Source organism: Nilaparvata lugens, chromosome 7, assembly GCF_014356525.2.
Source record: "Nilaparvata lugens isolate BPH chromosome 7, ASM1435652v1, whole genome shotgun sequence".
NCBI classification, from domain to species: domain Eukaryota; kingdom Metazoa; phylum Arthropoda; class Insecta; order Hemiptera; family Delphacidae; genus Nilaparvata; species Nilaparvata lugens.
Genome location: NC_052510.1, coordinates 30,863,365 through 30,889,839, shown reverse-complemented (window position 1 = coordinate 30,889,839; position 26,475 = coordinate 30,863,365). Strand labels below are relative to the sequence as shown.

Genomic DNA, 26,475 nt, shown 5'->3' with positions numbered 1-26,475 from the left:
GGGTACCTCTGCGATATAGATATAGCTAATGTACCGAAACAGCAAATTACTGAACTCGTACCCTCTGGGAATGCCAATGAGCTCTTGTTGCCTAGTGCTGTAGTTCGACTACATAGGTGTAGATCCACCTAGACTTTTCGGTCAACCTAAATTACACAAAACTAATGTTCCTATAAGGCCAATGGTATCTTTTGTTAATTCCCCCTGCTCTAAATTAGCTCACAAACTGAATAGCACCTTTCGGTCATTAACAGGTTTTCAACCAAAATTTAGTATTAAAACTTCATTGGAGTTGGTCAACAATATAAAACATATTCCTGTTCTATCATCCTATAAACTTGTGTCATTTGATGTTACTAATTTATTCACTAACATTCCGGTGGGAGAAAGTCTTGAAAGAGCTGAGGAAATAATGGAAGCCTCTATAAATGATCATACACTCAGAGAAGAACTGATAGGATTGATGAAGTTATGCACTCAGCATAATTATTTCAAATTTAACAATAGATTTTTTGAACAAAGAGAGGGGTTGGCAATGGGGTCACCCCTCTCACCACTCCTAGCTGAATTATTTATGGATAAGTTAGAAAGTAGAATCATTGAGAATAGTCATTTCAAAGATAAAATTGTTATTGGTTTCGATATGTTGATGATATTATTTGCTTATGGAAAGGAAGTAAAAGACAACTAGACAATTTTCTTTCCTATCTGAATGGATTACATCAGAGTATAAAATTCACTGTAGAGGTAGAACAGGATTGTGTATTGAATTTTCTAGATTTAAGAATAGATCATAGCACTGGTTTTCACAAGTTTTCTATTTTCAGAAAACCAACCCATACTGATGTTATCATTCCTCTTCATTCTTGTCATCCTATTTCTCACAAACTTGCTACTTTCAATAGTATGGTCTATAGAGCACTAACCATACCTATGAGCCATCATGATTTTGATATTGAGATCACTAAAATTAAACAGATAGCTGTCACAAATGGGTATGAAGAAAGTATGGTGGACAGATTATTGAGTAAAATTAATAGAAAAATTTCAATCAATTCTAGCTTTGTAGGCTCAAACTGTGAGGAGAAGACTTGGATAACAATCCCATATTTAGGCCTTGTATCTGATAAAATAGGTAGGAAATTAAAGAGGAATGGATTTCATGTTGCTTTCAAGACCAAACCGATTTTAAATAGTCTATTTAGCTGGAGTAAAGACAAAATTGATATTTGGGATAAAAGCGGGGTGTACAAACTTAAATGTGATGATTGTAATGCTTGTTACGTGGGTCAGACTGGTAGAAGTTTCAAAAGTAGAATTAAAGAACACATCAGAGATTGGAATAAACAAAATGGGGAATCTAACTTTGCAGAACATTTGATAACAAATAATCACAAGTTCACAGTTAAGGAGAATGTTGAGTTTCTGCTGTCACAAAGTAAAATTGTGACGAGAAATAATAAATAATATTATTGAAAGACGCTCGGCTATCAGCAAAGCTAGCCGACCGCGGAGATCAGAGAAGAGAGCGACCTTCACGCCGTCAGAAGCACCAGGAGGTGCTGTTCACGCCAGCTGAGGCACGAAGAAGAAGGAAGAGGAACTTCGACTTGCCTCCTTTCCCCGCCCACATTACGACTGAGCGAAGTCATCCAGGAGCAACACCTGGGTATCAATCACTCACCTCTGAAGCTACTCAGGGTGTACGTGATAGATTGGCGCCCAACGTGGGGCACGAGGCAACGAAGTAAGAATCATGAGTGAACAGGGAGAGTCTGATTCAGATGTTCAACACCAGGAGCTGACAGAGGATCAGTTGGTCGAGGACATAAACCCCGAGGTAATAGCTGACCCCAGAGTTTCCTGGATCTATAGATTGAAAAAGGATGAGGCATTCAATCTTCTACAAAATTGGGGCATAGTGTCATCTGGAACACTTGCTGAGTTGAGAAAGTTGTTAGTAGAACAACATAAGAAGATGGCAGTACGTTATCCCAGCCCAAGACCCGGCTTAATGAGTGAAAGCAGTGGGGAAACTAAACACTTGGTGACAGGTACCCATACTGAGGTTAGAACCAATATTCACACAAACCCCCTCATGGACCCAGGGGCGGTATGTGACAAGGTAAGAAGCTGGAGACTGTCATTCGACGGCCAATCAGATGCTCCCAGTTTCTTGGAAAGGCTAGACGAGCTACAACAAGCCTATGGGCTCACTGGCAACCAGCTACTAGTCGCACTGCCTGAATTACTGGTTGGTAAAGCTACTCTATGGATGCGTAATCGTCGTGACCAGTGGAAATCATGGGACAATTTTGTGACAGATTTCAGATCACGCTACTACCCACTTACCTATGAGGAGTACCTCGAGAATCTAATTCAGGCAAGGAAGCAAAGGGAAGGTGAATTGTTTGACGAATTTCTCGAAGATGTACTGACACTCATGAGGCGTCGAGGAGGTTTTACAGACGAGAATAAATTACAGAGAGTGTATAAGAATCTTCTCCCACGGTACAAATTGTATATTCGGCAATCAGATGTTCATAGTATCAACGAATTGGAAAAATTCGCGAGGGAGTATGAACAAATAAAAGCAGAGGAGAAACAGAATAGACATAATTCGAGAGTTCACATGATTGAGGACACAAAAAAGATTACAAGGCTCAAGGTTGAGACAGTTATAACCCCTACTAGTAACAGACCATCTCTTAGTGAGTCTGAACCTATGTGTGGGCAATACAAGAGACCGGGGCACTGGAGATCACACTGTCCCGATATCCCACCATGTAAAAGGAGCGGAAAGAGAGCACGGAAATATGTCTGTGATGTACAGAAGGAGAATAAAACTCCGAACAAGACAGCAGTGATGCAAACGGCACACAGGATTCCTGTGATTGAAGAGTCATCAAGGGACAACAGACTATTCATTACTGTGACAATCAGTGGTAAAAGGTGTCGGGCATTGCTAGATACTGGCACTGAAGCTAATTATATGAGTAACGAGGTCTATGAAGTCCTCCGGAAAATAGGGATGATACGGAAAGAACCAACTCATCACCACGCAATATTAGCTGATGGACGGTCTACCCTCTTGAATGGGAAGATGACGACTAACATAACTATAGAACAAATCACAGTTCCACTAGCGGCATCTATAATGGAAGGACTTGGACAAGAGTTTCTATTAGGCATGGAATTTATGCGTGAAAACAGGGTGAAATATTCACACATTCACGAGAGAGGTAGAGTGGGATCCTCCCCAACTGAATCCTACAAGTCCGCTAATAATGTCGCGATCTCTCTTATTGGGGACTAAGACAACAGCAGTCCCAACCATATCAGCTGTAGACTCCAAATCTCCGGACAACAAGAGTCGGAACAGAAGGATGTTCAAGCAGGTTGGTTTGAACAGAGTCAAACTTAATGCCTTGATTGATAGCAAGGCAGAGTTGGCATATGTTCCAAGGCAAGCATCCTGGGGCAACATAGTGATGGATCACAGGAATGAGATGAATGACTCTGAACGGCGGGCCACAACTCATGCCCCAGCCACCAACACAAGTGGTAACTCCAAGAGTGATGTGGAAAAGTTAATACCACCCCCCATTGTCATGGATGTGAACGAGACAACACAACCCCCCACTACCATGGATGTGGAGGAGTTCGTGCCACCCTCAACGGATATGGACATAGGAGAGCCAACACAGTCTTCGACTGTCAAAGAGGTAGTCTCACAGTCCCAGGATCCCAAACCAGGACTCTCAAGGAATAAGGAACCAGTGTTGTGTCACCGCATCTCAACACCAGGTAAACGCAAACGGGCCGGCAAGCCACGTATAAAAATCCGATTACCGGATGGACGGTCTAAATATGTGCCTGTAGACCAGACATAGATGACACTCATAGTGAGTGGCATACACCTCTAAAGGTGATGCCTGGGAGGTATACACCTCTTAAGGTGATGCCTGGATGGCTCACGCCTTTTGAGGTGGTGCCATAGAGGGCTCCAACCCCCCCCCCCCCAAGTAGGAGTGGGGTGTCACAAAGTAAAATTGTGACGAGAAATAATAAATAATATTATTGAAAGACGCTCGGCTATCAGCAAAGCTAGCCGACCGCGGAGATAAGGAAGGTACCGATGGCGCACCATCTTCCGCGCATAGAGACGATTTCCACCGCCTCTGGCGGCGGCACAACTCCATCCCCTCCACTTTCGGGGAGTATTTAAACGCCGGACGAGCCCCAGTCCACAGCATTCCGCTCACAACCTTCCTGCTCCTTGTACAGCGGCCCGTTGGCTGCCGTACGTCCCCGACCTCCTGTCCTTGTACAGCGGCCCGTTGGCTGCCGTACGTCCCTAACCTTCCATCTCCCTAGGGCACAGCGGACCGTTGTCTGCCGTCCCTGTCCTCCCATTTCCCCAGGGCACAGCGGACCGTTGTCTGCCGTCCCTGACCTTCCATCTCCCTAGGGCACAGCGGACCGTTGTCTGCCGTCCCTGTCCTCCCATCTCCCTAGGGCACAGCGGACCGTTGTCTGCCGTCCCTGTGCGACAGATCGTGGTAGGCCTATAACTTGAAAAGACTAGGTACATGACCAACACAGCAGTTTGTGGGATCACTTTGAGATAGAATAATATGTATTTATTTGAACTCAATGGGGACACCTAAACCTAGCCACAAAGCTCAATATAATATAATACCCCTAGCTAATAAGTCAGCATCTGTTTCAAGTTGTTATGAAGAAAATCCTGAACACTATATAGTAGGCCCTGCTTTTGTATTTGGTCACCACTCTCAAATGCACAAGATCTGCTTCACCCCTTTGCCTTTGCTGACATCTTACTATGAGACAGGCAACACAAAGTTTGATCTACGATCAGAATTCAATAAGAGCATAGACAGTGGGAGTACCCCCTAGGTTCAATGGCTCACCTCCCCCCTTAAAAATCCCAAATTCAAAAAGCAGCCGCCCCCCCCCCTAATAAATGAGACAACCTCACAAAAACGAAGGTCCACTGTCGTTATTTTAAACACTACTACCTTCCTTAACAATTGTTATTGAACTCCTTTAAGAATTTCAATGACGCAGTCTGCGTCTCCTTATGATTTAAGTTAGAAGTACACTCCCCCCCTCTGGGTACCTCTGCGATATAGATATAGCTAATGTACCGAAACAGCAAATTACTGAACTCGTACCCTCTGGGAATGCCAATGAGCTCTTGTTGCCTAGTGCTGTAGTTCGACTACATAGGTGTAGATCCACCTAGACTTTTCGGTCAACCTAAATTACACAAAACTAATGTTCCTATAAGGCCAATGGTATCTTTTGTTAATTCCCCCTGCTCTAAATTAGCTCACAAACTGAATAGCACCTTTCGGTCATTAACAGGTTTTCAACCAAAGTTTAGTATTAAAACTTCATTGGAGTTGGTCAACAATATAAAACATATTCCTGTTCTATCATCCTATAAACTTGTGTCATTTGATGTTACTAATTTATTCACTAACATTCCGGTGGGAGAAAGTCTTGAAAGAGCTGAGGAAATAATGGAAGCCTCTATAAATGATCATACACTCAGAGAAGAACTGATAGGATTGATGAAGTTATGCACTCAGCATAATTATTTCAAATTTAACAATAGATTTTTTGAACAAAGAGAGGGGTTGGCAATGGGGTCACCCCTCTCACCACTCCTAGCTGAATTATTTATGGATAAGTTAGAAAGTAGAATCATTGAGAATAGTCATTTCAAAGATAAAATTGTTTACTGGTTTCGATATGTTGATGATATTATTTGCTTATGGAAAGGAAGTAAAAGACAACTAGACAATTTTCTTTCCTATCTGAATGGATTACATCAGAGTATAAAATTCACTGTAGAGGTAGAACAGGATTGTGTATTGAATTTTCTAGATTTAAGAATAGATCATAGCACTGGTTTTCACAAGTTTTCTATTTTCAGAAAACCAACCCATACTGATGTTATCATTCCTCTTCATTCTTGTCATCCTATTTCTCACAAACTTGCTACTTTCAATAGTATGGTCTATAGAGCACTAACCATACCTATGAGCCATCATGATTTTGATATTGAGATCACTAAAATTAAACAGATAGCTGTCACAAATGGGTATGAAGAAAGTATGGTGGACAGATTATTGAGTAAAATTAATAGAAAAATTTCAATCAATTCTAGCTTTGTAGGCTCAAACTGTGAGGAGAAGACTTGGATAACAATCCCATATTTAGGCCTTGTATCTGATAAAATAGGTAGGAAATTAAAGAGGAATGGATTTCATGTTGCTTTCAAGACCAAACCGATTTTAAATAGTCTATTTAGCTGGAGTAAAGACAAAATTGATATTTGGGATAAAAGCGGGGTGTACAAACTTAAATGTGATGATTGTAATGCTTGTTACGTGGGTCAGACTGGTAGAAGTTTCAAAAGTAGAATTAAAGAACACATCAGAGATTGGAATAAACAAAATGGGGAATCTAACTTTGCAGAACATTTGATAACAAATAATCACAAGTTCACAGTTAAGGAGAATGTTGAGTTTCTGCATGTTAATAACAAAGGCAGATCTTTGAATATTCTAGAGGCTTTAGAAATAACAAGAGTAATTAAGGAAAATTCCCAGTATAGTTTAAATGACCAGATTCATTTCAACCAGTACAACACTACGAATTTAGTTTTATCATAAAATTGTAAGCATACATTAGTCAATAGTTTTTCCATTTACATATTTGTTTTATTATCTTTCACACTTGTTTTCTTGGTTCTTATTTTGTACTCAAAATCAATTTTATTATCATGGCGATTCTGTTGCTTAAGCCGCCATTTTGTCACACCGTTGAGGGGGAGGAGACTGTCTAGCTAGGCCAATGGCAGGCGTTCATGCCCTCGACCAATAGCAGTACTCGCCTACTAGTATAAATTCTGCTGCTCTTGTATTTAGTTTTAGTTTATCAGAGATTGACAATGGTGTAATAACCGAAACCGGTCTTTCTAATTATCAATAAATCAGTGGTTTTTTGACAATTTCTTAGTCTTTTTTCATTCAATATGAATAATTACCACAATATCAACTTCTCAACTACACAAAAAGTGAAACTAGCAAGTCAAGCTGAACAAGTGAAGTTATATTTTAAATTGGAAATATAATATATAACATTGTGTAATCTGATACTTGATACTCAATTTATTGAAAGAACTTGAAGTAAATTGGTTATTGAACCGTCTAGGGTCACTTTTCATACATGAATTATTATTATGTTCTACGCGTGAAGAGACCTTGCTTGCATAGGTTTATTAAAAAAGAATCAACTTGAATTAACTTTGTCACTAAATAATAGAATAAATATAACCAGGATGAATGGATGATATATAATGAATAATATTTTACTCTGCGCACTTACCTTAGTTGGATAGAGAGTTACTTGGATAGTATTGTAAAATTTCAATAGAGAACATTATTGGTGTCCTCCGACTAGTAGTCCAATAGAGGACTACTCATTCATCACCTAATCATCAGTTAACTTTTCCCTGTAGAAACTTAAATTCAAAATGAAGTATTTGACAAATTATTTGAAAAATACTATAGCCCATCACTATGTGTAGGCATCAACAGCAAAATAAAATATTCTGAGTTTGACATTCGTGCAGATATCAATTTATGCCTATAATTATTAAAAATCATTACTTTTATCAAGACTTATCTGAACTATCATTTTCCAGCTTTCACTTCAAAGGACCTGTGATGGCAATGGATGAATATCCAATAAAGCAACTGATCAACGAGCCGCTTGTGATTTTTGTTTGTTCAACGACAGGACAGGGCGATCAACCAGATAATATGAAAAATTTTTGGAGATTTCTCCTGAGAAAAAGCCTGCCTTCTGATTCACTGCAGAATTCTAAGTACAGTTTCAAATTTATTCAATAGTTCTGGTAGGATAAGTTTTAGTCTACGAACATTATTTTTAAATTTCGATCATAGAATTAAGAATGCCAATGTTATTTAGCCCAAAAAATTAACACACTTCGTCATTCAAAGAATTTTTAGGCGAGCTAAGAATTAGGTTTTAGGTAATTGCTTCTCCCAATCCAACTTTCGTGGCAGATTGAAATCCATTAACTTACTTATCTTTAGAAGAATTATAAAAAACCAGTCCATTAAAAAGTCCTAATTTCTTACAATTCAGTGCAAAATGAGCTCAGTAGAACACTGGATATTGTTTTGAGCAACTTGCCAGTTGAAGTAGTGGAATGCAATGATCCATTGTTATCACCCTGCATCAGGTGTGGAAGCCTCATAAGCAGTAAAAGTGTCAGACCTCGACTCAAATCGTTCACCCGAGTATTATTAAGGCTATTCCAAGGGGGACTATCTCGGCCTCTATTGTGGACTCCGCGATTGCAGTTGGGACTCTGTTTTTTGGTGTAGTGATGTTGACTCCGCTGTAGATAAATTTTATGAAGTGATGGATTTTGATGGATTCATTCCAAGAAGGAGGTTGAATCTTTCAAAGAATAAGTATCCTCCTTGGGTTACATCTGATGTCATATCAGATTTGAAAATAGGACATAAGTGCTCAAGAAAGAGAAATAAAACTTTGCCTTATCATGATAATATATTTAAAAAAAGAAAAATACAATATGACATAAATAAATCAATACAATTTTAACATTGAATGCCCTAAAGGTATTCCTGTATTGGACTTTAACAATATTTTATAATATATAAATAGAAGAGAAAAGAAAATCACACAAACAAGAAATTTTAAAATATTCGAGTAGAACAGTGGTCGCCAAACAGTCGATCGCGAGCTACAGGTAGCTCGTGGGGTAGTTTTTGGTAGCTCACAGAAATGCTCGTGCAAAAGAATGTCGTCCAGTTTGATTATAAACACTTTCCCAGTCTGAAGAAAATCAATGACGAGAAAAATCCTCCGCAGCACCGCAGCAATAAGCAAGAATACGTTACAATTCTTTCAGACTTGAACAACAGTTTGATCAACGATTTCAAGATTTTAAAAGCATATCAAATATGGTACAATTCATCAACTCTCTTTTATAGATATCTATGCAGAAAATTTCTCAGCTTGTGTATTAAAACATTTTGGTGCAGATCAGGCTTCAGTTGAAATGGAATTTGTGGATTTTCAAAATTATCTGTCTCTCAGATCACTCTCTACAACTGGAAATATTTGGCCTCAAGTCCCCAAAGAAAAATATCCAAATATTATTCGAATTCCATTGAGGATGAAAGCTATGTTCAGCTCTGTTTCTTGTGTGAAACATCTTTTCAAGTATGAAATTCATAAAAAATTGATATAGGAACAGACTGACTGATTGAACATTTGGACAACTGCATCTGAATGGCGGCTACAACGTACACTCCAAACGCCAAGAAAATACTTTATGACTAAAAAGAGTTTCACTGCTCTCATTGAAATGTACATTTCAACTTTTATTATACTTTTTGCTATGAGATAAGTAGATTTCAACACTAGAAATGTATCTTTATAGGCAATAAGTGTGAAAATTTCATTTTTCCTACCGTACTTTCTTCATTCTAATATTCGTTGGTAGCTCACTAGAAGATTTATAAATGCTATTCTAGCTCACAGGCTCATAAGTTTGGCAACCATTGGAGTAGAACATCAAAAGAAAAAAATCTACTGTATGAGTTTGGTTTCCATGCAGGTGGCATTCAGGATACAGTCTTTGTACATATTTTGTTTGAATCAAATAAATCTTAATTAGGTGCTTAACCATCGATACCATTATAGACAGTCTATATTCTTATCCCAAAAAACAAAAGAAATCTCACTGCAATCAAAAATTTAAAAACAAAGATAATAAAATAATATATAATCAATTAGAAGAAAATTTCAATATTATTAATTGATAAAATGAAATCCCACAAATTATTTCTCACTGCCCTATTAAAATTACGCTCTCTTATTTCTAAATGTAAAACAATGTAAATTTTTAGTGCAATATAATTAAAAAAATCTTCTGTTATGCTCCAATCTTGGCATAGGCAAACTTATACAGAGTTATCATAAAATAATGGTGCGGTTTCGAACATGGTTTAAAGAAAAACCAAATTATTTACAGTTAATGTTGTTTATTGATCTAATTTGTCGTCTCAAACAGTTTTTTTACATAATTTATACATTTCAATATGTGCGCCCTTAGTCGCTCGACAAATGTCCAAACGATAATCAATTTCTCTGAAAACTCACACAAATTGTTAAGAAACATCATTATTCGCAAATGTTTGATGTGGTGTGATTGAAAATCGCGTAATAGGGCATGAAAGAACGATTAATGGAGTTGTGTATCTCGACATGATAATCAATTATTGCTTCCTCAGCTAGATGAACTCGAAAATATTCATCAACTTTATTTCCAACAAGATGGTGCTCCACCACAATTCAGTGCATTGGTGACGGACGCTTTGAACGAAAAATTTGGAGATCGAAGGATCTATGGTGGGGCCTCCAAGGAGTCCATACCTGACACCTTGTGATTTTTTCTTGTGGGGTGACATCAAAAACATTGTTTATTCACGATCTGAGCCACTTAAAAACAGTATTAATGAAGCAATGACACCCATAACGGAAGAAATGTTAGTGAATGTTTGGAGATAAATTGATTATCGTTTGTCGAGCGACTAAGGGCGCACATATTGAAATGTATTAATTATGTAAAAAAACTGTTTTAAACGACAAATTAGATGAATAAACAACATCAACTGTAAGTAATTTGGTTTTTCTTCAAACCATGTTCGAAACCGCACCATTCTTTTATGATAACCCTGTATTATTCTGATACCGTGTGGAATACAATGTTGGACGCTGATGAATTTGTTTAAGTTTTTTAAAATTTGTAAAAGTTTTTTTTAGTGCCACTTGAATTTTTTTGTTTAAATTGTATCTGAAGCCTGATAATTGGGAATTTAAAATCAAGCTCCTGAAGCACACACACACACACACACACACACACACACACACACACACACACACTCCTATTTTTGCTCGTATCTTGGCTTTCTGCAAATTAATCTGACAATATGTTTCTGTGTAACTATGATTGGTCTCAAGTTGGTGACATAAGCACTTCCATAGCAGATCAGACCATAATTCATTCTCGATTCCACAAGGGCATGTTAGGGCTGAACCAGAAATAATCAAGGACACATATCTTGTAAGAAATAAAATTTTCCCATCAAACCAAACATATCTTTTTTATTTTTAGAATGTGATCAAACCAAGAAAGTCTCTGATCTATTAGTAGCCCCAGATATTTCACACACGTCGCTTCCTTTATCACATCGCATTGGCAGGTTAATTGCCGTTCAGAACAGCTTAATTTGTGATAATGGAGGCTATAATCAATGTTATTAAGTCTAAATCTAATAAAATTCGACTTTTTAGCATTCAACAATGGCTTATTCTTACTAAACCACCAATGTATGTGCCCGAGATCGGTTTGCATATTTTCTTTGAGAATAGCATCATTGTCTCCTTCATAAAATAAAGCAGTATCATCTGCAAACGATATTATCTCACCTTTTGTCTTTTCTAATTACACAGATCATTCACAAATACCAGAAATAGGATACAGGAAAGTACCAACCCTTGAGGTACTCCAAATCGTATTAATCCTAAATCACTAAGTTCATCATAATTATTAATTCGGACCTGCTGGTATCTGTCTCCTAAATAGCTTCTAAACCAATCGTTTGTTACACCCCTTATTCCCACCTTGTTCAACTTTTTCAAGAGCAGATCGTGCTCAATTGAATCATATGCCTTGGAAATATCTAGGAAAATAGCTGCGCATTTCCTATTTTTATTGAAACTGTTATTTATTTTAGTTAGTAGTGTTTTCATCGCTTCTTCAGTTCCTTTATTCTTCAAAAAAACCTACTGATTCCTACTGAAAAAACTAATGTGGTTGAAAAAAATGAATAAACGATACTTTACGTGCATCCTTAAAAAATATAATTTTACTATGTTATGAGGCGTATTTGATTAGAGTTCGAAATGGAATACGACATAATGTTAAAGATTCCTGGAAATACGTCAATTCAAAAAGAAAACTTCTTTTGTGGAGTCAACAATGACACTGGACGGAGAGTCTTACTCTGGGGCTGATATCGATAATGGTTTTTCTAAATACCTTCAATCTGTGTATGAGGCTGATACACCTGATGTGTCGATGAGAATTCCGGAGGTGTCTGGGTGCTCATTGTTCATTCTTTATTCATTTATATAATAAGTACATCATGAAAATGATAGGGAGAAAAAATAAGATAACCTTGTGCTATTTTTTTATTTTATTTTTTGCTATTTGTTGGATGGGGAGTTGGGATAATTTCTTCCAATGATATTCTGTCTGCTATCAATGGGCTGAGGTCGGGCTGCTCCGAGGGTCCTGATGCGATTTCAACCTTTATTGTTAAGGGATGTGCTGCGCTCCTTTTAGAGCCATTAAAATTCATTTTCAACTTAGCTATAAGGTCGGGTAGATTTCCTTCAAAATGGAAGATTGCAAGGGTTATTCCTGTTTTTAAATCTGGGAATAGGAATTATATTAAAAACTACAGACCAATATCCATTTTGAATTTCTTTTTCGAAAATGTTTGAGAAAGTCCTATATTTGATTATTTATAAGCAGGGTCAGAGGATTATTGAACCTGAGCAACATGGATTTCTGCCTGGTCTCTCAACTGTGTCCAATCGTATAGTTTTTAGTAGTGATGTTTCACAAATTTTGGATCACGTACAGATGTTATCTTCACAGATCTATCAAAAGCGTTTGACACCATAAATCATAAGACTTCTTATAAGGAAACTCAAAGTGTTAGGATTTTGTGAAACAATGATTAATCTTTTACAGAGTTATGTTGAGGCTAGAATACAATATGTCAAGATTCACAATCTTAAATCCGAATGTTTCGAGTGTACATCAGGAGTTCCTCAGGGCTCTAACCTAGGATCACTCCTATTTCTTCTGTTTATTAATGATCTACCATCTGCTATCAGTGAATCTTCATGCCTTCTGTATGCAGATGATGTAAAATTATTCAAAGAAATCAATTATCAAAGTGATTGCTATGATTTGCAGAGGGATGTGTGATAGAAATGAACTGAAAATAAATGTCAGTAAATGTAAATTCATGAGTTTTATTCGGCAGTCATCCACTCATGCAGATGTCTACTACATAAATGCTTTCCCATTGGAAAAGGTGAAGTCGTTCAAGGACCTTGGAGTAGTATTCAGCCCTGACCTTTCTTTCAATTCACATATTGATTACATAGCTAACAGAGCCAATCAACAGATGGGTTTCATTTTGAGGTCATGCTCGCCCTTCACTGATGTGGTACCTACCTCTGCTACTCTTATACAAATCAATTGTGAGGAGTTTGTTAGAGTATGCATGCGAAGTATGGACTCCTAATCATAATGAACAGATTCAACTTCTAGAACGCTTGCAAAACAAATTTTGAGATGCATGTATAGTAAAAAGCACAGACTTTTCTGTCCCTTTGATTACCCAATCAATTCCCTCAGAAGTATGTTCAATATTAGATCACTGAAAGTAAGACGTGATATTAAACTACTTGTTTTTCTGTACAATCGTTTAAATAATAGAATTGATTCTTCCTGTTTTCTAATATTAACATTTACATAAATACCATTGCTCGACGTTCTGGATTTTCATTCTATATTTCTCGCTCCAAAACGGTAAGCCATTATAACTTTCCTTTAAGTAGAGCTTAAAGAATTTTCAATAGTTGTTCGGAGCACTTGGACATCTTCTGGTTCTCCCCTTCCAAATTCCGAAGGATTTCATATGATCTAGTCTAGTAGTATGTGGTCTATCAATTTGAGATTTGCGCTTACATATCCTCTTTTTTTCAATTATCCTCATAAAGGCTAGTTGTAGTACATTACACAGACATTCTTTTCTCTTGTCTATATATACTAGTAATGATTATACTTTACTAAGGTATTAATGTGCATTCTTCATATTGAATTATATTCAGTTACTGTATTTTTATTATTCTACGAGATTGATATTTTTAGAATCTATGTGCAAAATTTGGAAATCTAAATCATTCTCCGGTATGCAATCCACAAGTTGACATGTTTTGATGCGAACAAACTCAGCCCTACTCTCTCTTATTATATAGAAGATTTACTGTATATATATACTGTATATTTCTTCTATTTTCATATTATTTCATTTTTAAAATTTTATAATTAGGTAAGTTTTTGTATTTTTCAAAACTGTATTATGTTGAAAATTATTGTATTATTGTGTGAAGGAGGCAAAATGGGGTTTTATCTGATGTCTCCATGAATAAATGAATAAATAATAAAAAATATGTTATCTAAGCTATAAGTTATTTTTAGTAATATATTGTTTTACCTTTATAAGTTATTATATATTGTTTTAGAGTAATTTGAAGAAAGCTGTTGCATTTTATGAAATCACACACGTTATATTGATTAAATTTCTTATTCTATCCATTATATTCTAGTATTTTGAAAATTCAATGATCACATTATTAAGCCAATAACTTACACATCGTTTTTTGGACGTTCGATTTTTTGCCGTCTTTAGAATTTTACCAGATTTAACGCAACTTGACAAACATCATATGTTTTATTTAATATAATTTATAAGAACGGCAGAAATTCGTACAGGTACGTCCAAAAATTGATGTGTGTGCAACTGGCTTAACAGTTGCCTGTTATTTGCAAATTCTACAATTCGCAAGGGCTGTGATCGAAGTTGGACAATAAGGAGTTTCCTCTTCCACTTCATGGATTAATCATTGCGAGATAAATTCTGGAGTAATATATTGTCATGATTTATCAAAAAAATTTGTAGTTTACATTCTTCCTAAATTTCTGAATTGCACATCTTGTAAATGTTTCATCCCTGATTGATTGATTGAGTACTTTATTTATGTAGATTACAATATACACTGTCTTATACACTTATATACAATAGCTTACAATACAGCAAAATTATAGATGAATTTACATGATATAGACTAAGAAAATAATTATTGAACTGTATATGATATGAAAAAGCAATTTGTAATATAATAACTATAGATAATAATTATATTGTTATGCATCTACATAAATTGGCGGAGCTTTGGACCTGAGAGAGGGTTTAAGTGATGCACTTATTATAAAAAGTTCTGATTACTGAGAAAAGGTTATGAATGAAGACAAATCTACTTTGGATGTATAATCTTGACGATTTTCCCTATTTTCTTTGTGACTTGCTGAACATGTTTTTATTTTTTCAATTGCTTGTATAGATTTGCGGTTCTGGGTCTCGGAGATTCTTCATATGTGAAGTTCAATTTTGTAGCGAAGAAGCTGCATCGCAGGCTGATCAGTTTGGGCGGCGAATCGCTGTGTGACGTGGGATTGGCTGATGAACAGCATGACCTCGGCGCAGACGCAGTAGTTGATCCTTGGCTTGAGTCGCTGTGGAAAAGCCTGCTTGTCCTCTATCCATTGCCCAGTGGCGTTCAAACTTTGGATTCGTCAATCATTTTTCCAAGGTATTCAAAACACGTAACTATTGTCTTACTTTCTTAATCGGCTATTCAATTTTTTATCAAACTTCTAATATTTCAAATAGTCCTAGTAAACATCAATTTTAGGAGTAAGAATAGATGAATAGAATTCATCATGAATAATTAATAAATGAGTAAGAATTCAATATAATATATACGTAACTTTATTAGAACTTCAAATTCGAATAGAATAAATAAATAGAATAAGAATAAATGAATAGAATTCATTATGAATAATTAATAAATGAGTAAGAATTCAATATAATATATACGTAACTTTATTAGAACTTCAAATTCGAAAATTATCACTCTTTGTGTACGTGAAGGTTGCTCTTGGTTTGAGTTGAATTATCTAAGGTGATCATTAATGATAGTAAAACAGAATTTATTTGTTTCTCTTCAAGGGATATTCCAGAAGATAATTATATCAAGTGTCAGGTCAAAATGTTGGGATTCACATTGGAGAGTAGTTTGCGTTGGGAGCCTCACATCATAGATTTGTGTAATAGACTCCCGAGTTGTCCTTCTTCTTAGAAAACTTAGACTCTTCTTAGCTGTCATTAAACTTTGACTCCTTGGTAATTGCATACCATGGACTTGTTCATTCCCCCATATTTTAAAGTATTCGCTTAAGGGAGAATCTTTCCATGCTTCAAAAGTTTTCATGTGGCCAAAAATAGGCAGTGAGAGTGTTGGTCAACTTGAAAGTCACCTAGAGAACGCTTTTGAAGACTGAGGATATTGACGTTCCCTTCCCTTTACATAATAAATAGCTTGTTGCATGGTCAATCTAATAAAGAAGCTTTTCATGTCAGGGAAATAAACATGACTTCACTACCAAGCATAGAAATGATCTTTCAATCACACAAATAAGACTTTCTAAAACAAGTGATTGCTACCATTTCAGCAAATTAAAATTTTCAACAGTCTTTCCTTGGGTGTTAAAGTGCTGCTAAGAACTAAGTTTAAGAGAGTTGTGGAGAGTAAATTAATATAAGAAATCTATATTTCTATAAGAAATATTCAAAGAATGAGTTCTATATAAATTATTGTTCCATATGAATGCTGCTCTTTCTGTTGTGTCTATCTAGTCTATCTTGTCTATCTAGTATTGTGTTCTGTATGTTTCAGTTCTGAAAGTTAAGTTATCCATATAAAGGTTGCTATTCCTGTTGTAGCTATGTACTTAGTATTGTGTTTTGTATGTTGAATTCTATATGTTGTGTTATAAATCATGTAGACTACACTGTATTTTTATGTTATGCGACGAGCTTATAATGTTGTCAAATGTCGGGGAAAAAGAATAATTTTGATATTGAAAATAAGTTTATAAATCTCACACATAAATTAAGAAAATTCCTGTCAAATTTCATAAAAATCTGTTGCCGTGTTCGGCCCAAAATGCGTAACATACAAACATACAGACAAAAGCAAATCACCTCGAGTTAAAACTTGAACCTCACTATGTTCTGTCAATCAAGTGGGTATTCAATAATAATTATTCATGTGCAATTTTCAATAAAAGGCTGACATTAAATTCTCTATGTAATTGATGAAAACCCCGTTTGGTGCATAATTGTTTGTGTATTGTGTTTCTGTACTCTGGCTCTGGCTATTCTTAATTTAAATCATTTTATTCAAGTTTGATTGAAGAATTATTCATTTTCGAATGTATAGGAAGCTTCTGGATTGTTATCCTTTTGTTAAAAATAAATGACAAGTGACTGTCTCAGGTCTGATGACAGTGTTTTTTGGTCGCATTTGATCAATTTCAAGGCCTCTGAAATTACTTAACGATGCGTTTAAAACGCTTTTAAGCATCCATGACCGACGACTTGAAGTTTCCGTTCGAAAAACGGGCAGAGCTCGAGAAAAATATGGCATCGTCGATAATCGAACCCGAGCCTTTGATTTACAAAGCCAGAGTCTGAACTACACGACTACGGCCACTTCACTTGGCAATCCGTATTAGAAATTAATTATTAATTTCTTCTATGAGTTCTTCATTTCTTAAACTCTTTTTCGCCTCCTAACTCTGTTTTTTTTTCAAATAATAGATGGGATGTGACTATTTTGGATGATGCCTCTGAAATGAAGGAAGATAATACGTTTTTAAATTGGGATACTACAGAAAGTGCCTATTCTACAAGTGTATTATCAAACGATCGTACTACAGCTCTGGACCACTTTCAGGTATATATCTTTCAATGACTATAAACTGATATCATTCATTCAATTTCTTGTATTCAAAAGTTTATTTTGTACCTTTGCAACCTATATAAATATTATTTCATTTACAGTAAACCGGGGTAACTTTATGCCAGTTTTTGGAAGTTGAAATTGTATAAATAGTATTTCATTTACAGTAAACCGGGGTCATTTTGTACCAGTTTTTGGAAGTTTAAATAGCTTGCAATCAATACTCAAGTTTGAAGAAATCACTAGCGATATTTATATTGTATTTTGCAATGTTCAAAGAGTATTTTTCGATATAATGAAATAAAGATATATTTTTATTGAAAATAAGAGACAATGTCAACCACGGGTTGAGGTGACTTTGTGTTACTTTGAAAAATATATGGGTACAAGTTCATTCTCAAGACTAAGACAAAATGAAACCAACTGTTAACCTAATGAATAATAACCAACAAAATGAATAATAACTATAAAAACAAATGAAATTCACTTTGAAAAATCACAAACTACAGTATTTATGGAAAAGTATTTAAGTTTCTGCTGCCCAAAGATCTTTTGTAGCGTCGAGGCATGTTGTCTGCAACTGCAGAATCTGCAACAAATGAATAGTATTCAGAATATTAAAGAATATTATATATTGTAAATATATATTATAAATTTATGAATATTATTCAGAATGTATTAATTTCAACCAAAGTGGATAGTTTATAGAATACATAATATTCATCATATTTTGCATTGTATTTGCATCATGTCCTGCATAATATAATAATTTTTATACTGAGACAAAGTAACCCAAATGTTAACCTAAAAGTGACCTTCTTGTATTTAACTAGTAACAGAATCCGAACAACTTCAATTATGGATATTATGGCTACACCAATTGAAATATAATCATAAAAGGCAAAAATAAAAAGAACTCGCCGATATCATAAGTCTCTTAAATATCATAATAGGATTTCTAAGACAAATTTTTCGATAACGAAAGCACAAGATGAAGCAATTGCTTGAAGCAGTTTGGTTTTATGTCGATAGTTCAACTAATATATCGAGAGTCGACAAGATATCGATTGTAGAATCTCGATAACGATTAGAGCTTATACCTTTCCATGTTGAACATTGATTCCCGATATGAGAGATCAGAGATGAACGGATATGAATATTTTTCCAAGAAGTGGGATAAAGTCACCTCGTGGTAGACAAAGCGCAGTAGACATTGGTATTTTGGGGTCTTGAAAGGAATGGCAAGATATATTGAAATATATCGTAGAACTTGATAATTTTTTAAACTAATAATTGCACTAATTTATTAGTATATTGAAGAATTGTAAAATATAAAAAAATGTTGCATGAAAAAATCCATATTATTTTTTCCCTTTGAAAAATTCTTTCTGGTATTGTAATATAGTCCTTTCTACTTCAGGAACTACTTTTTCAGACATTCTTATTATTTATTATTTTCATCTCAATAATTAATTAACGTTTCACGTAATATTCTACTAAAAACAATATTTCAAACTACCTACTGACTGTGTTATAATTCGGAAAGGGAACAGTTTTGAGCTAGGCATGTTGGTCCTTTTCTGATCATACAGGGAGGCGCAAAAAGATGGGAACTTTTGAAAAAAAGAAAAAACAAGGAACATGTAAAATATATTCAGGTACATTACCTCAATGTACATTACAACATTGGAAATTAGAAAAACATTTAAGGTTTGAAGATAATATCGTGAAGATGATGTCTGATTTTGAAAATTCTGCATGATCTGGTGCAAAGTGTCGAGTGGTATTGCTGCGATCTTCTCGGTAATCCTTGTTTTTGGGGATGTATTGTGTTCACTCTTTTTACTTTTGTGCATTGTATTCACTCTTCCGTTACCCCCATAAATCCAATAAGTCAGGGGACCAAACAATGTCACCGTTCCTGAAAATGTCGTGGTTACCAAACAGTCGTATGACTGCTGCCATTAATACTCTTGCAGTATGTGCAGTTGCCCCGTCTTGTTCAAACCAAGTGTTTTCAAAGTAAATATACAGTGGAACTTAGTTATAACGTCATTTGAGGGATCACACATATAATGACGCTATATCAGTGTTACACTATAAAAGATGTTTCAAATTCAAAGGTTTCAATTTTAAACCGAGTAAAAATTGAAAACAGTAAAGTTTTTCATGGAAAACACACTTTTAATAAAGGTAATTCAGGAAATACATACTTAACATATACAGTGTGTGTATAACTGAATCTTATCTAAAAAATCAAGTATAAATAAACAAACATACACCCGAATGTCGAAGTAAGAAAATGGAAATGACAATATTCACAACTTATTATCACGATCATAGGAAGTCCTACTGCACAAATAAGTCTGTAATTTCTTCTGAACAGCCCTCTCAGTCCTTCTCAGCCCAAGTTTCTTGACGTTATATAATAGGTTAAAGTTCTATAGTAAAAACCAATTTGGATTTCGAAAAGGCCTGAAGACAGAAGATGCTATCATGCAGCTCTTATCCCAGATATATAGTGGTGTGAATGGAAATAAGAAAGTTGCTGCTCTCTTTCTGGGCATAAAAGAGGCGTTTGATTCGGTGGACCACTCATTGTTCTTAGAAGACCTTAATAAAGCTGGTATACGAGGGATATGTAATAATTAGTTTTCTAGCTTCCTCTCTCATAGAATTCAGAGGGTTAGGATTGGTTCCAAGCTAACTGATTAGGCTGTAACATATTGTGGAGTCCCACAAGGTTCAGCCCTATCCGCCGAACTATTTGCCATATTTGTAAATGACCTTTGCTCAGGAAATCTGGAAGGACGTATTACCACTCATGCTGATGACACAGCTCTGAGTTATGTAGCTGAATCCATTGAAAATATTAAAACACATATTTCTGAAGATTTAAAAGCGCTCACTTACTGGTTCGATAGAAATTCTCTTACACTCAACTTAAACAAAACAAAAATTATGCAATTCAACTTAAGACCAAATGAAAATGACAATCCAAATGCCATGGCTCATTCTTCAATGTGCATGCTTAGCAATAAGCAACTGCAACTGTAAAGTTGTGGAGACTAAATCTTCAATAAAATACCTGGGTGTTCTTCTTGATTCAAGGTTGAGTTGGGAGGAACATATTAAGAACGTGAAAAAAACAACTCTTCAAAGCATGTAGGAAGTTTCATTTTTCTAGAAATTTATGCCCAAATGATGTATTAAAAATTATTTACTATGCCACTGTAGAAAGTAGATTGTCATATGGAATAGTGGCTTGGGGAGGTACTTATTTTTCCATTATCGATCCTTTAATAGTTGGACAAAAGCACATTGTTAAAGTAATGGATAAAAAACCTATGATACATTCGTCTTTGGCTATATTTAGAAGCTGGAATTTGCTCCCTCTCATATACCTATATATTTTTTTAAACTATTCTAAGATTTGGAAGAGAAAGAGAAACAAATTTAGAAATAGAGCGGGGCAGGAGATAGGACTTCCATATAAGGAAATATTCCGAAGATTTTACTTGTATGTAGCCCCCAGAACATTCAACAACTTGCCGGTAGAATTGAAGCAAATCGACAATAGAAAACATTTTTAAAATTAAGTAAAAGCTTGACTTCTATTACAAAATGATGTGGAGAGTTTATTTTCAAGAGTAGAATAGATATGAATTTGCGGGTTTCATTGGATGAATGTCTTCTTTCTCTCTTGGAAATTGGGTGAAGATAACTATTCAAGATACATGAGTTATTTTCGTATAATGTTAATAATTATCGACGGAAATTCATAAAATTAAATTTATGAGATTGCTAATTGCTTGGAATGTTCATTGATTGTTTGTTATTCTTTTCAAATGAAGGAAAGTGGATTAAAATGTTAATATACATGTATTATCTAAACTAAAATTCCTTACCTTGTCATATTATACAAGTTCCGACTCGGCAAAATAATTCATTGCTTATTTTTTTCTTAATTAAAAATATGATGGTGCCCCAAACAGGACTTTCAGTCCTCGGGGTACTTGAAATTATTATTTATTGTTCTATTGATGTGAATGAGTTATTTTTATTTCTTTGTACAACGTGTAATTGTATTATTTTATTATCTTTATTTTTATAATTTGCAATATTGTTGTTGTGATATATCTACTCTACTATTCATAATTTCTGATTATGTGTAATGTATAAATTGGAAGAATAAATGAATTTATTATTTAATAATTAACTGACGATAAATCCCAGGTTTTCACAATGTAAGTTACTTGAAGTTTGGCGCGACCTATAAATAAATGCCATTTCATCCAAGTTGATGCTATGGCCGAGGCCGCAATAACAAAGTTACACTGTAGTGACCTTTGACTGTGTAGTGGACGTTGATGAAGAACAGAAGGATTATATTGTGCCCAGTAGCAACAATTTTGCTTATTTAGGTGAAAATGAGCAATGTCTTACATTCACTGATTTAGGATAAATTGAGCGCGCTACTACTTGTTTTTCTACGTTCCACTGATCCATGGCTACTATTAAATGCCACTGTACAAAAATTGCCACGTTCCTCCCCGTTCTCCGCCCTTCACAGTGGTGCCAACATTAAATCAAAAAGTTCCCATATTTTTGCGCCTTCCGGTATATATTTGGTTTGTGTATTATTGATTGTAAAATTAATGATTATTTCAATTGAATGTATCTTTGTTGTATTTCTAGGATGTTAGACTCATTAAGCTTCACTGTCCTGGAGTTGACTACAAACCGGGTGATGTTGCAGTTATTCGACCTCATAATTTTGATTCATCTGTGGATCGCTTAATCAAACTATTATCAGAAAGGAAATGTCCTCCGAAATTGACGAGACTTTCACATATTCAGGTTGTGCAGAGGGATACAGACATGCCTATACCTGAACCTTTGCGAAAACCTATAACGGTTGAAGTGTGTGCAAAACAGTACTGGGATCTTAATGTGAGTGTGTAAAGTGCTTCAATACCTTTTTTAAATACAATAATTTTTACTCAATACTCCCCTCCTTTTCAGCTCCTTGATTTTGTCAAATCGGATCATGGTTGATGTTGGTCACAAATCTTAGTATAATAATAGGATATTCTTAATTCATTATCAGTAATTATGTCTTGACTCAGTTGAGTCAGTATGCTTGGCTAGAGCGGACGGTCTGTGAGAAGCTCCACCATTCAAGTTAAAATACGCAGGATAAACAGTACACATGACTTTTATAAATGGCACAGTAATAGTATAATAATTTTGACATCTTTTCATGTAATTATTATCATCGTGAGTGAATTATTTATCAAGTTACAAGAGTTTTATTTTCGTGTGATTCAAGTGTTCTACAGAAATTTTCAATCATGCCTCCCAAAGCAAGTACAAGGTCAGTTGTTGCTGCAGATAAGAAGTCGGCTACGGATGAAGAAGATAACAGCAGTCAACCCGTAAATGCAGGTAACAGTGAAGTGAACGTCAATAGTTTAGATTTTGGCAGTAAGCTGGATATTATCATGAACGATATCAAAACAATCAAATCCGACGTTGAAGCAATTAAAACTAAACAAAATGATATGATTTCATCAATTGAGAACTGTTTTGCTGGGATCAATGAAAATAAAAACTCCATATTAAATCAGAAAAAGATATTGAACTCTTGTGTTAGTGATATAAGTGTTGCATCAAATGAGATAACTACTTTGAAGAGCCAACTATCAAAAGTAAACAAGGAACTAGCATCCATGCAACAATATACTCGTAAAAATTGTATAAATATTGCTGGTATACCCTGTGAAAACGGTGAAGATATTTTCAATATCCTACAAAAAATCTCCCAGCACATAGGATTTAACTTCAAAAAGGAGATGATAGATAACTGTCATAGACTCTCGAAAAATGACACAGCGAAATCATTTCCTCCACAAATTATTGTGAAATTCAACAAGAACTTGGACAAACAATCGTTTATGACTACAAAGAATTTGAAAGGGAAAGTGACAATGAGTGACCTAGGTTGGGGTGGTAATACAAATAATCTTTATATCAACGAAAGTATGTCTCCATTGAACAGAGAACTTTTTCAAAAAGGGAAACAGCTACAAAAAGAAAAACTTTTCAAATACGTTTGGTTCAAAAATGGCAATGTTTTTGTGAAAAAAGATGATACTACTAAAAGTGCCATTATACAAAGTATAAGTGATTTTGACTCTGTTATGTGAAGTTGGCATTTTTTTTAGAGGAAAAAATAATGATCAGACTATTATTTCTCTCAATTTTTTTCTAATTATATTGAATTAATTATTTTTCGTTTATTTTAATAATGATAATAATACTGTACAATGAGTAATAATAGTGCTGACTTCATTCTCTTGAAAAACTCAAACAGACTCTTATACAGACTCTTAATGATGTGCTTTATTTCTAACTTGCGATAATTAATTTGATGAGAACATTATTGGAAAACCCTAATGAATGAGATTTAATTTTTTTTCCATTTTGATGATTAATTGGATAAGAATATTCTATTCCACATGATTTTATCATTCACTTCATGCATTCTTCATAACTTTTTTCTATAATTTTAATCCAATCAGTTCATGCATTTTTCATCAAATTTTTGGTAATGGGAATTATTCTCAGGATTGTGATTATTATAGGAGAAATATGTTGATTTTTTTTCTCGAATCATGGAATTGGTTTTCGTCTTTTTTTCACTCACTGTTAACCATATCATTTATGATGAATATCCACACTCATTTTTCATTAATTTTAATTACTTTATTTTGTCATGTGTTTACGTGAATTAAAATGGTTGGTTCTCATTTATGATTCGTCTTGATCTGGTATGTGTACTTATGGAATTTTTTACTTTTTTCCTTAGATTATTACAGTATGAATGTTGCTATAATTATTCTTATGTATATAAGCCTATGTAATAAACTTTTTAACCTATTTCTGGATTATGGTTGAAGCGTGTAAATATGTGGAGGAAATCTCAGAGGTAAACTCTTGCTTTCTGACGGACAGGGGGAATATTACTGTTTTGCATCAGAATATTAGAAGCTTGAAAAAAAATTTTGATTCTTTCCTAGCTTACATAAGCTGTTGGAAATACAAGCCAGATGTTGTAGTTCTGACTGAAACTTGGTTCCAGCCGTTTCAGGATAAATTCCCCTTTAATATCCATGGTTATGAAAGTTATGTTACTGAAAGTGATGGAAATAGAGCATCAGGAATAGCGATCTTTGTCTTGTCTGGAAGGGGGATTACATGTTCACGAGAAGATTTGAGGATAGAGGGTGCTGATTCTGTCTTATTGCATCTTAAAATTTCCAATTACAATTTAAGTCTGTTAAGTCTCTACAGATGGCATTCTGTTAGTGTAAATGTTTTTTTGGATAGCTTTGGCCAGTTTCTGGACATGGGAAGGGTTAATAACGACACAATAATTATAGGAGACATGAACATAAATATAAATGATTTGAATAATCAGAGTGTTTTTGAATACCTGGAATTGTTGAACTCTAAAGGTTATCAGTCACTTATAGATATCGATACTCGAGTATCTACTTCAAGTTCAACCTGTATTGACCATATTTTTTATAAATCTAAATTTAGTAAAAATAGTATTCAGAGTGCAGTTATAGAGTCACACGTTTCAGACCATAGAGCCGTCTCTGTTTCACTATCAAGGTCAAGTAACGTGAAAAATCCTGCTTCATCTATTAGAGAGACCCTCGATATTAAAAAATTATATAAATTACTCTTGGAGCATGATTGGAGCAATTTATTTGCATGCACTGATGTTGATGGTAAGTACTCTTTGTTTATTAATGCATTGCTGGCTTATATCAAACAATGCACTGTGAAACGTCAAAATTCAAAACATATTAATAGTGGTGGTAAACACTTGAAACCATGGATGACTGAAAATATTTGTGTAGAAATTCGGCATCGTGATAGACTTTATAAAATACACAAAAATAATCCACATAATGATCAACTTAGACTAAATTTCCTTTCCAAAAAAAATCTTATCAATAAGTTAATAAAACAGCAAAAATATAAATTTTTCGCCAATTTAAAGACCTTTCCTGTTAAAAAACAATGGGAAATCATAAACAATCACTGCGGTCAATCTTCTATAAAAAATAAATCTATTAGTTTAAAGTGTGAAAATGATGATATTATCGAGGATGAAAAGGCTTTGGCAGATAAATTCAATGACTATTTTATTAATATACCTGGTCACATTATATCTTCCATTCATAATCCAGATGAGCTGACTACAGAATATTATAACAGTAGATTCAAGAACACTAATTCATGTGATTCCTTTTTTTTAAAACCCATCACGTATCATGAACTCTTAACTGAAATAAATATGATGAAAAATGGTAAGTCACCAGGACCTGATAATGTAAATTCAAGCCTAATTAAAAAATTATCCAAATCTATAGTACCAGTCTTATGCGATATTTTCAATGCCAGTTTTCAAGAAGGTAAATTTCCCTCAGAACTCAAAGTGGCTAAAGTTATACCTATTTTCAAAAATGGAATAAAGACTGAGATATCGAATTACAGGCCCATTTCGCTGCTTTCAGTTTTTTCCAAGCTCTTGGAGAAACTCTTCAAAAAGAGAATAATGAGATTTTTCAA

General features: G+C 34.7%; 1 protein-coding gene and 1 long non-coding RNA gene across 3 annotated transcripts in view; one reads left to right on the top strand and one right to left on the bottom strand.

Annotated features, from left to right (window-relative positions):
* Positions 1-26,475, top strand: part of LOC111054084 (NADPH-dependent diflavin oxidoreductase 1) — a 43,806-nt gene that overhangs the window by 1,198 nt on the left and 16,133 nt on the right. For both annotated transcript variants that reach the window (XM_039432527.1, XM_022341053.2), the window contains exons 2-5: positions 7,742-7,924; positions 15,364-15,612; positions 17,685-17,820; positions 22,525-22,779. In XM_039432527.1, coding sequence (XP_039288461.1) covers positions 7,742-7,924; positions 15,364-15,612; positions 17,685-17,820; positions 22,525-22,779 — 823 coding nt within the window. The remainder of the gene's footprint in view (positions 1-7,741; positions 7,925-15,363; positions 15,613-17,684; positions 17,821-22,524; positions 22,780-26,475) is intronic.
* LOC120352362 lies at positions 18,120-22,332 on the bottom strand. The gene is made up of 2 exons (XR_005571798.1): positions 21,735-22,332; positions 18,120-18,415 (listed from the first exon to the last, which is right to left on the bottom strand). It is a non-coding gene; the product is annotated as an uncharacterized LOC120352362 (long non-coding RNA).